At 38.1% G+C, this 14,554-nt stretch overlaps 1 protein-coding gene across 4 annotated transcripts; it reads right to left on the reverse strand.

Annotated features, from left to right (window-relative positions):
* Positions 1 to 435: 435 nt before the first annotated feature.
* On the reverse strand, positions 436 to 6,721 carry LOC124626914 (uncharacterized). 4 transcript variants are annotated; one of them, XM_053679121.1, is made up of 5 exons: positions 3,742 to 6,721; positions 3,542 to 3,607; positions 3,409 to 3,456; positions 3,136 to 3,321; positions 436 to 3,024 (listed from the first exon to the last, which is right to left on the reverse strand). In XM_053679121.1, the coding sequence occupies exon 5, from the start codon at positions 2,407 to 2,409 to the stop codon at positions 436 to 438; it is 1,974 nt and encodes a 657-aa protein (XP_053535096.1). In that variant the 5' UTR covers positions 2,410 to 3,024; positions 3,136 to 3,321; positions 3,409 to 3,456; positions 3,542 to 3,607; positions 3,742 to 6,721. The 4 variants fall into 4 exon arrangements, with proteins under 4 accessions (XP_053535096.1, XP_053535094.1, XP_053535095.1 ...); XM_053679119.1 differs by having other exon boundaries at positions 3,542 to 3,623; XM_053679122.1 differs by having other exon boundaries at positions 2,373 to 3,024; positions 3,742 to 6,674.
* Positions 6,722 to 14,554: the final 7,833 nt, after the last annotated feature.

Consider the following 14,554-nt stretch of genomic DNA (forward strand, 5'->3'; position numbering starts at 1 on the left):
AGAGACCATATGTGAACATACTTATGCATATCACATTTTGTGATGATGGCTCAATGCTAGTTGTGTAACCTACCTGCTGAAAGCTGACTGGCAGAAGGCAGACATTTTTGAAGTAATTCAGTTACAGATTAGCAGAAAGTGCACAGCAAATTCTGCTCAATTGGCATTTTGGTTCCTGAGAAACAGCTATTTGAACTTAACGCTGACCCTTATAAACATGAACAGCACGCCCCAGGTAGCCAATTTGAGCGAGATTGCATTGGATACTAGGAGGTCCATCCCTGAACTTTCTATTCAAGTTTTGTGGCAATAACCTAATGGGAAACTTTTCAATTATCTGATATCTGATTGGCCAATGACAGGCATGTTTTTTTTCAGTAATTAAGTCATCATGAGAATCTATTATAGATTAGCACATACGGTATATCTACCATATCAAATTTCAGCTTGATCAGATGGGCCTACGTAGTCTTCATTTTCGGTTCTATTGAACAGATGTGGAAAATGACCTTTCTCAGCGCAGGTTAGATTTAACGCAGCGGATGTCATGGACAGACGCATAGGGATGAAAGAGTAGCTATCGATGAAACGTTGCTTGAATGTCTTATCATACATTAAGATGATCCGACAGCCTTGCATAGTAATTTGGAGTGTTAGCCCTGCTTTTGCAAAATATTCCAACAGAATAAAATTGTCAAACCCTGAAGCGTTGTGTGCAACCCATGTGTAATTCTGATAATGAGGCTGTCTAAACTTTTTAACAAGTTGATCTATACAGTCTGTACCAGCGGCTGTGAACTCTTCCCCTTTAAATGTAATGGCGCATACGAAATTTGCCACGTGTTTACCGTCCGTGTGTTGTGTCTCAAAATCATAATAAATGTATTTGTCGCTAGGTGGTTCCGTTTTTATCGGTTGTATGAAACATTGGTGTACTCCGTCATTAACCAACTCAGCTTTACAGTGGACACAGTGTTCTGCAGGGCACACATGTTTTTTTGGTACTGCTCCGTTGACGTGATATCGCCTATTACATTTCTGACAGTATTTAGTGACGTCACACTGAGCGTACGGTTGTCCTGTTTGCATTTGTTTATGTGCGTTGTAACAGTAGGTTGATCTGCAGTACCGCAAACAATCGTGACATTGCCTCGTTTTGCCAGCGTATTTATGACAATCAGGTGCATTACATACATCGCAAACGTATTTACACCTGTGGTCTCTGCGGCTAGTAAAACCACGATAGCAGTATTCGCACACGTATGGTGTACCGATGAATGCTTTTAGGTTCTTAATCAAGAAATAATGTTCGTTGTGTAAATACAAGAACACGGTCTTATTATGAGGCTCGTCATTGTTCGTAAAGTGTTCCAACAGACCAGAACATGTCCTATGGAACACCACTATTTTAACATGTAACAACCGTTCAAATCGCGTGATGTCATCAAACCCTATCTTTTGTTGTACCGAATACCCTGCAGTTTTCTGTAGAGACGCTGCTAACGACTCGAGTTCACCACATGACGCATGCGGTTGTAGAAAATGGGACAGACAGATCGCAAAACACAGATTGTTAGATATGTTGTTGGGACAGAACAGATTCATTCTGTTTCTGGCAATCACCTCGTTATGAGCTAAATCACGTATCTTTCGATAAGCGCCACCGTGTTTACCGCGAGCTATAGACACGTACAGGTCTAGACATTCATCAGCCCGTACGTCAGAATTACTTTGCATAATGTTCTCTAGTTGTTGTGTGAATATGTGCAAATCGTAATCGTTATCAGGTGACAAGACAGCGTTAACGTCAGAGGGTAGACTAGGGCCTCTCAAGGTAATGTTGATTAAGCCCCCATCGCCGGCCAGCAGTCTGGAAAACGACACTATTTCAGACATGATATCATGCAGAAATATAGCGTATGCTGCCAGGTCTGGAGCGGTTATCACACGCATGTTTATACGACGCCGTATCTCCAAACCATTAAATCTGCGTCTCGGTACCACCGTATAATCACCAACAGACCCACCCTCTCTTACGATAGACTCAATAGCTGCTTCGGATAACCCAAAATTTGGTTCCGAGGGATTAAACGATTGACTGTCCGACCCGCACCCCACCTGCTGTGAATTTGAATCGCTGACTAACAACGAATTTGAACCGATGTCTAACAACGAATTAGGCAGCGGCTCTGTTTGAACCTCAGCCATTGATCTAACAATGTTTAATAAGTCCAACAAAGTATCGGTGGTAGACTGCTGTCTATTCAGATCCTCCATTGTCCGAATTAAACCCTGTAACGTCTCTGTGGTGCAACGCTGTTCAAAAGTACACAGATCATCGTCGTCGCATCTTCTAAATTTAATTGCAGCTCCCAGATTACACGAGTTTTCACCACACCGCTTTGACATTTTTATTATTGAAACAAAAACTAGTAAAAATCACACACCGTAAACCAGATACACACCAGCAAATAAACGCACACGCACACACACACACACACACACACACACACACACACACACACACACACACACAGGGGTTATAAAATACTTATTGTACAACTCACCCGAGTTTCTTGTTTTTAACTAACTGTACAAACTGTTTTAACAATTCCGCCGTCAGGTGTTGATTGTGATCAACGCGACGAATGTCCCCAATAAGACGCTTCTGGTTTGCTATGATTTCTTTATGTGTGATGGTATGTTTTTGTAAAGTTTCCACAAGACTTTGATTATAAAGACGCTGATTCTTCTCTATAATGTCCAGACGCTCGGTGACGCTGGCAAAAGTCTTTTCAAAACCAGCAATACGGTCCTCGACGGCCTTGAACCCGGTTCGTATCACCTCCGCCGAGTCTCTGTTATTGTCTATAACATCAGTAGCCTCGCGACCAAATGCTTCTTGGTTTGAAGGCAGATCGTCTCCGGGAACCGGGGTAAATACACATGCGTCCCACGAATCTAACAGCTCCTGATTCCAGTTCAAACAAGAGTCTATAGTGCTCGGTTCATTCACAGCTGACTCTGTTTGGGGAAAAAAACACAAAACATTGCTTAGGATACCGGCACTAATTAGGATGATGAAACACTCTTTAAAAAAAATAATAAAATAAAATAAAAATACATGCTACACACCTTCTGTCGATCGTGGGGGAGATCTTGATCGTTTACGTTTAGACGTAGCGACACCCGCGCTGTGGACCTGAGCGACTGTTTTACGCTTGGCCTTTCCAGAGTTCGTTGGTATACCGAGTTCAGTGGAGACCGCAGCACTATTTTTGAACTCGGGTGCAGCGATCTTGTCTACAAGATTTGACAAGCCTTGAACAGTAAACAAACGAACACAATACGTAAGAAAACATCTTAAACCGCTTTTTAAACATAACATCTCATTATTACAGATCTTACCCAGCACGGGGTTTTCAAACCTGACTCGCGGGACTTCTGTGTTCGACCCTTTGTGAAAAAAGAAGTAAAAGCATTAAACACATACACATCATACATAGGATCGAACACTTATAAAGAATAACAACGCACGTACCGCTTGCCTTGTTCAGAAACCTGATTTCGTCTACGATGTCCGGGATAGACACAATATCATCATCACCTGTAGCGTTAGATACCTGTTTTATTCACCACAATAAACCCATAAATTCGTTTATAAATAAAAACATTCTTAACTATGTGTAATAATAATAATAATAATAACAATTATAATAATAATAATAATAAAACACTTACTGTTGCGACAGACAGCCATCTCCTCTTTGAAGTATTCTCAAAAATAATATATAAAGCTTTAAAGGCGAGTTAAAACGAGAATCGACGATTCGCCTAAAATTACACAGCGCTCTGATACACGGCCGCGATCTTAGAGACTTCTGCGTAACTGGCCGTACTTTTAAACATAAAGCATACCTATTGTAGGGTGTGTCGTAAAGCAATTAACACCCCCGCAGACACTCATTATCATAAACAATCTGTAGGATCACACCACGACCCCCCTAGTCATAAAAAACTCTTTGGTCAGGAAGAAACAAAGAGCCATAAATTAAGCACTCCTAGAGAAACGCAGGCCTGTCATGGACGAGGCCATAAATTAGCCCTCTAGTTCTACCGCCGTGATTGACATTTTGACAGAACGTACTGGCTACGTTGAAAACATGTGAATGGGTGTGTTTAGAATGAGAGAGAGGCGTGTCTGAAAACACGTATGTGTGGGCGGGGTTTAGCGAGAGTGAGGCGTCTCCGTTTAACTTCATTACTGCTTAACACAGCGACTGGAAGACATCTCTGGAAAATACTTCTCTCCTAGTTTAAACATTACGGAGATTCTTTTAGCCAGCACTTTAACATTTTTACCTCGTAAGGATCTTTGTTTAGAAGTCGTGTAATACGCGCTATTCTTTTTAAACAGCTCTTTTAACCATTTTTACCTCCTAAAGTTTTTGTGTTTTTTGGGAAACCTGGTAATACGGATTCTTTTTAAACATCTCTTTTGATCATTTTTTACATCCTGAAGGTTTGTGTTTAGAATGTATGTAATACAAACGATTATTTTAAACAGATTCTTTTTTAAACAGATTCTTTTTTTAAAAAAAGACGCTTTAACTCCTAAACTTTTTATTCAAAGGTAAAACGGGATCCCTAAAAAACATAATCAACAATTGTTTTCATTTATTTCACAAAACAAATATTCTACTCATATATGTACACATTCAAACATCATGCTTTTCTAACAATGTGTTTAGACAAACGAAATAACGCCACAAAGTAACACAAACACAGCCCCATATTAAAAACATTATTTCTTTTCAGACGTATTTCACCCCACCAAAAACCAAACTCATTAACATAAACACCTTTTGTCGGGAGGGGGACTATTCCCCCCAACACACACCTCTCCACAACACCCCCAGACACAAAGGAGCCAGATTGACCATCTGATAAACTCCATAGGGTTACCCCCCTCACCACCCCTACAGACCTGTCAGTCAGGGAAGCACAGAGGGTCATAAATTATCACACACAACACTTTGATTGACAGTTTGACAGAAAGTGTATGATATAACTACTACCCTGGACAGGGTACCAGGCCATCGCAAGGCACACTCACATATACATTCACACACCCATTCATACACTACAGACACTTTGGACATGCCAATCAGCCTACCATGCATGTCTTTGGACAGGGGGAGCAGCACAGGGAGAACACGCAAACTACGCACACACAGGGTTGTGGTGGGAATCAAACCCCCAACCCTGGAGGTGGGAGGCAAACGTGCTTAGCACTAAGCCACCGTGCGCCCCACTCTGGTCTTTTTAATAAAAATGTGACACACAGAATAGCACAATGTGCTATCAAATTAATAGTTGGTGACTGTTTTCTTTATAGTGTATATGCACTGTAAATGACTTCTTATTTAAAAACATAAATGTAACTGACATGCTGCTTTATTAAATCATAGCAACTTGAGCACCTGCCTAGCCCTACTCTGAATATGAGGAACTTTCCTACACAACTATTGACATAACTAATGGTCTGCACTTTTTTTTAACCTGAGCAGTGTTTCCCATTCACCCATTCTCACACCAATGGTAGCAGAGCTGCCATGCAAGGTGCTAACTTGACATCAGGAGCAACTTGGGGTTCAGTGTCTTGCCCAAGGACACTTCGAGTCATGTGGGCCAGGAATCGAACCTCCAACCCTACGATTAGACAACCTGCTCTACCACCTGAGCACAGCCACCAACTAGATAACTAGATGTTTAAGTCAGCTTATCCCATTCCTTCATTTTCTTGTTACATATAGATTAAGTCTCTTAAGTGTTTCCTACATGTATATATTTTTTTTATTTGCATATGTCTACCAATATGTAAGCCAATGCATATGTTTTACACTACTAATACAAAATGTCCCAGTGAGGCCTTCTACACCCATCAAAATATTGCCATCTCACTGTTTGACAGAATAAAATATAGCAATGATGCTTTAGAATTAGATAAATTAAGTTTCTGCAAAATATGAATTGAACTATTCATTTAGAATTCAAAAATTACATTAATGACTTTTGTAATGACTATTGTATATCCCATGTAGCACACTAACCCTAATGTGCATGACCGCATGTACTATGTTGCAATAATAATAATAATAAAATGTATTATTATTATCACCAAATAATCACTTCACTGGACAGGAGTGTGATGTAACGACACAGGACAGTTAGCAGGAAGTAAGCGCAGGAGCGCCGTCTTTATTGATAAACAAACTAACAGAACACAAGAAGCGCGGTCTATGCTGAACAGGACTAGCTGGATCAACCATGGAACTACAGTCTAGGCATTACTCGAAAACAGAACATGGAACTGAGACCGCTAGCATGCTACACGCATTCTTACACAGAGCTAAAGCTATACTCCTTAAACACTACTAACGTTACAAACTATAATACTGCGCGAAGTGCGCAGCCGCACGAGGGGTTTAAATAACCAACATAATTAAACTAAAGCATAGACACCTCGAGAAATAAAGACACACCCTCGAACATAAGCCAATACCTGGACAGGAAGTAAATCAAAACAAACGAGCCGCGCGTGTCCATATGTCAGGGTCTCGTGCACGCGCGCTCTGCAGCAGTCTTTGCGCTTCGACGCCACAGCGCCATCCACCGGCGGAAGCGTAACAGATGTAAAAACAGATTTAAAAACATTGAGTCACTTAACACAGGTCAACTGTTTTCTATTATACAAGCAGCGTGTGTGTGTTCTGTTTCATTTTCTTTTCAGGGATAAACATACTGGAGGATTTTTTGTTGATCTGGCACAAAATTAAATGGAACTAAGTTACATTAAAAAGGGGGAAACTTTGGGTACCAAGGTTATAAGTTATAAACTAGGGAACATTGAGTGAGAGAGAGAGAGAGAGAGAGAGAGAGAGAGAGAGAGAGAGAGAGAGAGAGAGAGAATCGGCATGTGGTCTGCGCCTCTGTAGCACCGCTGTTTTACAGTAAGTGCTGAGGGGGAGACCTGAATATCGGGCTGCCAGATAGCTTCATTTCAACTATAACTATTAACTGGATGGGGTGGGGTTAATATTTGACTAGTGCATAAATTACACCTAATACGTCTAGGTCACTAGTTACTATTAGCTATAATTTAATCAAAAAAGAGAACCTAGTATGTTTATTAGAAACCAACCAAAATTACTCCAATAGTGAGACATGTAAAAGTCCCTGAAGTTACAAAGGAACCCAGGGTAACTTCTAAGCAAACAAAGGCCTCTCTCACATTGGCTAATGTTAATGTTCATGAGTTCACCATCAGGAGAACACTGAACAACAATGGAGTGAATTACAGTGTTACAAGGAGAAAGCCACTGCTCTCCAAAAAGAACATCGCGGTCCATCTGCAGTTTGCTAATGATTACGTGGAAAAGTCTTTTGGAAAAATGTTTTGTGTGGAAAAATATAACCTTTTGGTTTAAATAAGAAGTGTTATGTTTGGAGAAAGCAAACACTACATTCCAGCATAAGAACCTTACTTATAAGAACCTTTCAATAATGGATGGAACAATGAATTCTGAATTATAACAGTGAATTCTAAAGGAAAGTTTCAGGACATCTGTCTGTGAACTGAATCTCAAGAGAAAGTGGGTCATGCAGCAGGCCAACAACCCTAAGCACAAAAAGCACATAAGGGTCTACCAAAGTATGGTTAAAAGAGAATAAAATTCATGTTTCAGAATTTGCCAAGTCAATGTCCTGACCTTAATCCAATAGAAATGTTGTGGAAGGACCTCAAGCAAGCAGTTCATGTCAGGAAAATCACCAGCATTCCAGAGCTGAAGCTGTTCTTTACTGAGAAACGAGCTAAAATTCTTACAAGCCGATGTGCAGGACTGATCAACAGTAAAAACAGGGAAAATGTTTAGTTTCGGTTATTTCTGACCAAGGGGTTCACACCATATGCTGAAAGCAAAGGTTCACATAGGATCACATAATAGAAAGAAAACATTCTACACACCGTTATACCACCAGCAGCAGTCTGGACTGTTGACACAAGGCAGGTTCATGCTGCTGATGCCAATGTCTGACCCTATCATCTACATGTCACAACAGAAATCATGATTCATCAAATCAGGCAATGTTTTTCCATGCTTCAACTGTCCAGTTCCAGTGAGTCCACGCCCACTCTAGCCTCAGGTTCCTGTTCTTGGCTCACAGACAGGAGTGGAACCTAATATGGTTGTAGCTTATCCACCTCATTTGGCTAGACGTATTGTATGTTGCAAGAGGGTTTTCTGCTCCCCACACTTGTAAAGAATTACAATACCATACCAAGGCATTACCATAGCCTTTCTGTCAGCTCGAACCAGTCTGTCCATTCTCCTCTGTCCTCTGTCATCAACAAGGTGTTTGTTTTTCTCCACCATTCTGTGTAAACTCAAGAGATTGCTGTCTGTGAAAATCCCAGATCAGCCTCTAGAATTCTCAAACCAGCTCATCTGGCACCAACATTCATACCATCATCACTGAGATCACTGAGATTCTGATGTTTGGTGTGAATATTAACTGAAGCTTACTGAAATACTTACCTGTATCTGCATGATTTTATGCATTGCGCAGCTGCCACACGAATTAGTTAAGTTCTTTTTCAAACACATCCTGCAGAAGCAAATAAGATCGGCACTCCAGCTGCTTTGAGTAGCCTAATGCAAAATGTATTCAAAATACTATTTTTCCTAAAACAGATCATTAAGAACTCCAAAACACCTGAAATTGGATTCAAGGCACTGTATACAGTGTTACCACCACTGAAATCACCATTTAATTACATATGCTTCAACAGTTAAAATATATCATAAATAAATAAATACATTATTATTATTATTATTATTATTATTATTATTATTATTATTATTATTATTATTATTAATAATAATAATAATAATAATAATAATAATATGTGTAATTTATATAGCTCCTTACTCATAACCAATGTCGCTTTACAATTACAATGTCTCAACAAAACATGGAACATGCGGTAGACTAGATTTGAGAAAAAATATGATTTATAGTTTACAAAGAAATATTAAATTTCTCATCAAAACACGATTTCACTGCTTATGCTAAGCTTAATTTACACAAGTTTCTAATTACAAGATTGAATTATATAAAGTGAGCGTGATCAATTCATGTAGTATTAATGTAAACCCATTACATTATGAAATCTTGTGGGGATGTTGGCACTGACAGGTACTATAACTATAGTATTTAAATTAACATGATTCAAAGGTGTGTGATAGAATAGCACAGTGTTTTAATAAATTCAATGCTAATGAATATTAGGTGCTATTATTAATGAATATTATCCTGGTGTCTAATATTTTTTGAGAACAGTTTCATATTGAAATACAATGAATCTGCACATTTTAACAGTTCAAATGGAGAAGTTATTAATGTTTTGTCACAGTAATGATTCTGTGTCTCATTGCCAAAAATGAAAACCTCTTAACTCTGAAAGTCAATTAAACAATGTTTGAAGGAGAATCTATAATAAATGTATCATCAGATGACTAAAGGGAACGCTGGATGATCCGTCACATCAGTTTTAGCCTGACATTTTTGCTTTTGCGTCACACATTTGTACAACAGTTTTGATGAATCAGACATTGATTGATTCATAAATCAATTATCTGGCTGGATAAAACCTATACCTATATTATATATGTATATATCTATGTATGTATAAAATGTAAATGGAAGCTTTTTGCTTCACGTTTTTTTAAACTTTGCTGTAGACTGTCGTTTGAGTCAAACTTATTTGCATTTGAAGAACACAAAGTGCATTTGCCTTTTAAATAAACTAAATAACCATTTAGTGATACACCAAGTGGACAGCTCAGAGTTTAAAGGGTCAAAGAAATGACTTTCTGATCTATGTCGAAGAAGGTAAGAAATTCTGATTTCAAGTATCAAACAGATTTCAAGTATTTAAAAAAAATCTCATTTTACAGTGCACTATGATTGATTTAATATCACTTGTAAATTGTCATCATTTAAAAAGACAATACCTTTTATAGATTAAAAACACAACCTATCAAATGTTCCTATAATGTATATATATTTTTGCGCAAGGTAAGAATACAGTATAGTAGAACACAGAAACACACACACACACACACACACACACACACACACACACACACACACACACACACACACACACAAATGTCTGAGACCACATTGAAAATCTGGATTTTTTTTTCTCTTACATTTTGAAATAAATTGGTTAGAATTTATTAATATTTAAAACAAAGAAAGTAAATGTTTAATATATTGGATATTTATATATTCTTTTAATTCTGCAATTGTAAACATTAAGAAACTCTGAATCTCTTGTAAATATTTTAAAGATTCTACTTTTTTTTTTTTTTTACTGAAGTTGTAGTCAATAATACAATTTCGAATGAAAATGTTAAAATTAAATAATAAAAACATGCAAAATAGAAACATTTTCCACTAGTGCTCTCAGACTTTTGGCCCCGACTGTGTGTGTGTGTGTGTGTGTGTGTGTGCGTGTGCGTGCGTGCGTGTGCGTGTGCGTGTGTCTGTGTGTGTGTGTACGTAAACAAACTATTAATGAAAATAAAATTTTGTGTAAGATAAATGAATGAATAAATATGTTCTCTTCTCCCCTCCAGTCGATGTGGCCTTAGGAGGAATAGCAGTACAATCTTCTTTACACTAACAATTATCCTGCTTACTTTGCTATCGATGACAACAGAGCATCTAACATGAATTTCAACTCGTGTGATTACGGCTGTTCCTAACGCCATACAGACTTCATATGAATCCATAATGAACTTTTTCACACTATCTGTTGTTACCCAGATGAGGATGGGTTCCCTTCTGAGTCGGGTTCCTCTCGTTTCTTCCTCTTAAAACATCTTAGGGAGTTTTTCCTTGCCACCGTCGCCACTCAGTGTCTTGCTCAGTTGGGATAAATTCGCACCTTTAATACCTGTATACCGTGTTGATATTTCTGTAAAGCTGCTTTGAGACAATGTCTATTGTAAAAAGCGCTATACAAATAAAATTGAATTGAATTGAACTTATGTTTATAGCCAAAATGCTCCACTGTGTGTAAGGGGCAGGGGAAACTGGTGCAAGCTGTTCAAAAGGTTTAGTTTAATTTAAGTTTGTCATTATATGCTGTACCTGCGCGCTTGCAGTGTAAATTCTGTCGGAAGTGACATGTTAGTAACGAGGACACGTTGCTGGTCACGCGCGGTGTAGACGCGCTGATACAGAGTGTAGCGCGAGTAAGATCTGTAATGTCTAATTCAAACATTATGATCAAAAGTAAAATAATGTCTAAAGACACCGAGATACAGAAACCACAAGGTGCAGTGAAAGTGAGTTTTTATTATTCATTTAGGACTATATATATATATATATATATATATATATATATATATATATATATATATATATATATATATATATATATATATATATTTATTTTATATATATTATGCATTAGTTTTTTTTTATAGATGCACAAAAAGCACCGAATTAAACTATAGTCCTAAATTAATAATATATATTCTGGTGTGTGTGTGTGTGTGTGTGTGTGTGTGTGTGTGTGTGTGTGTGTGTGTGTGTGTGTGTGTTGGGTTCTTTTCTGTTTTGTACAAACAGTTGTGTAAAGTTTTACTGTGAAGTTTATATTTGTTACACTCAGTTTGTGGACTTTATATTAAATAAACAAAAACAAATGGTACTGAAAGTTCGCTCCACCCCATACGATTAATCAAAAAAATAATTGGCCAACTAATAATAGTAATAATAATAATAATAATAATAATAATAATAATAATAATAATAATAATAATGCTGTTAAACAGTTCAGAAGCTCCGTCTATTGTCCTTGATACGTGAAAACTAGACAATGCACAGTAATAACACAGATGAGCTGCGTTATTATTATTATTATTATTATTATTATTATTATTATTATTATTATTATTCTACGAGAAATAAGCTCATAGCAACACTGATGAAATACACATACAGTACAAAAAAACACACACAAATAGAGAATGTGTTTAGCATTTTGTTTTTACATCTGCACATAATTTAGTCTGCACATAGTTTAGCAGCTGTTTTAGAATTAAAAATGTCATGTATAAGTCTACATAATGAGTCTTTATTGGTCACATATGCAGTAGAGCACAGTGAAATTGTTTTCTTCACATACCCCAACATGTCAGGAAGCTGGGGTCAGAGCACAGGGTCATGATATGGTGACCTGACCTTCTGATCAGTAAACCAGAGCCTTAACCACTAAGCCACCTCTGCCCCAGTGGTGAGAGAAACATGAATGTCCATAGCATCTATTACTTCTTACCCCACTATTTGCCAAATAATACAAATATAGACTTATAAACACCGCTATTAAAAGCTTAATAAGAGAATACTGCAATTTTTGGGAAATTGCCGTTCCCGAGTTTGGCCACACGAGGGCAGTCATGTTCCATCCAGCACAACACACGCCGCCTAAAACAGAAGGTAGGTTGTAGGTATTTTACTATTACTACTACTACTTCTAATAATGACCTCAATCGAAGTAATTAAATACGTAATGAAAATTGTTGTCTATATAGCTGACCTCATTTTTCTACACAGTGAGTTAAAGGCGCACAACTATCAGAATCCCAGTTCATAATTGTGTTTGATTGGCCAAGTAGAATAAAGTGTGCGAGGAGTCCGACTCTTTTTGAGCTTATTGGACATTACGCATTGCTGTAATTATCTCATTGGCACTACTTAATTGCTCATAGTTTATTTGACGAATGCAACTGCTGCGACATATTTTGCCAATCTTAAGCTCAGCCGTCATTCTGGCGGCGCAGTTTTGGTTGATGCATGACATTTAGGTTCAAACACAGTGTGTACATCGACTGTAACACAGATAGTGAAAATGGAAATGTGAAAAGAGAAGGCCAGTGATTAGAGAGAGAGAGAGAGAGAATGGGGAAGAAGAAGACGTTAGCAGATGAAAAGCAGTGCCTAGTGTTTGTTTTAGAAAAAGAGAGCTATTGTGTGACCGTTAGCGTTAGGCCCGCCTCCTCGCCTGTTCTCAACTAGGTCCTGTCGAGTGTGGATAAATAGGTGGGCGCTGCGCGAGAAGTTTTATTGAGTGACTTGACTTCGGGAGCAGCATCATGTCTGGAAGAGGCAAGGGTGGTAAGGGACTCGGCAAAGGAGGCGCTAAGCGCCATCGCAAGGTGCTTCGCGATAACATCCAGGGAATCACCAAGCCGGCTATTCGCCGTCTGGCTCGCCGTGGTGGTGTAAAGCGTATTTCTGGTCTGATCTATGAAGAGACTCGCGGTGTGCTGAAAGTGTTCCTGGAGAACGTGATCCGCGACGCCGTCACCTACACCGAGCATGCCAAGAGAAAGACCGTGACCGCCATGGATGTGGTGTACGCCCTGAAACGCCAAGGACGCACCCTGTACGGCTTCGGCGGTTAAACGCTCTAACACCGAACGACGCGAACACAACGGCTCTTTTAAGAGCCACCCACATGTCTAGAAAAAGAGCTCTTCCGTGTGGGGGGGAAAGGCTTTTTCTTTCGTGAAGCATAAAGCATCAAACGCTGTACAGCAGTAGCATAAGTGGTAGATCTATTTGTATTTTTTTGTAATAATTCTCTCTCTTTTTTTTATATATAACTCCGTATATATTAAATATTGTATTATATATAATATCGTACAGTATACAATATTAGATACATATATATTAAATATTGTAACTTGTTTGATTAAAACAATTTAGAAAATGATTTTAGTAGAAACTTCTATATTTCTCTTTCTCATACGCATGCATGCATATATATATATATATATATAAGAGAGAAGTGGGGGAAGTCAAGTTTTTTCTGTTTTTTCAAGCATAAGGTATCAAACGCTCTACACAAGTAGAAAAAGTGATAGATAAGAACTATCTGTGTACATAAAAAGAGAATTTATTTTTGTTTTTTTGCACACTTTTTTTTTTATACATTTATATGCACAGTATTAAATATTATAACGTGTTTAAAATGAGTTACAAGACGGTTTTAGTAGAAACTTACTTCCGCGTTTCTTTCTCTCTCTCTCTCTCTCTCTCTCTCTCTCTCTCTCTCTCTCTCTCTATATATATATATATATATATATATATATATATATATATATATATATATATATATATATATATATATATATATATATATGTGTGTGTGTGTGTGTGTATAATTTTTTTCAAGCCAATTGTTTTTTCATAGTGCACGTTGCACTGTAAATACAACGGCGGGAAGGGAAACAAAGCGTAGCGGAGGAGGGAGGAGCGGTAGGAGGTGCCATGCAGGAGGAGGTATCGAATTTTGGCCAATCAAAAAAAGGTGTCTTGTGTGGACGTCATTAGCATGTGGGTCTGTAAATAGAGCGGGCGCGAGGCGGGCGTTGGTCATTTTCTGTTCGTTTATTCGAGAAGCAGCATT

This window comes from Ictalurus punctatus, unplaced genomic scaffold, assembly GCF_001660625.3.
Source record: "Ictalurus punctatus breed USDA103 unplaced genomic scaffold, Coco_2.0 Super-Scaffold_100068, whole genome shotgun sequence".
NCBI lineage: Eukaryota > Metazoa > Chordata > Actinopteri > Siluriformes > Ictaluridae > Ictalurus > Ictalurus punctatus.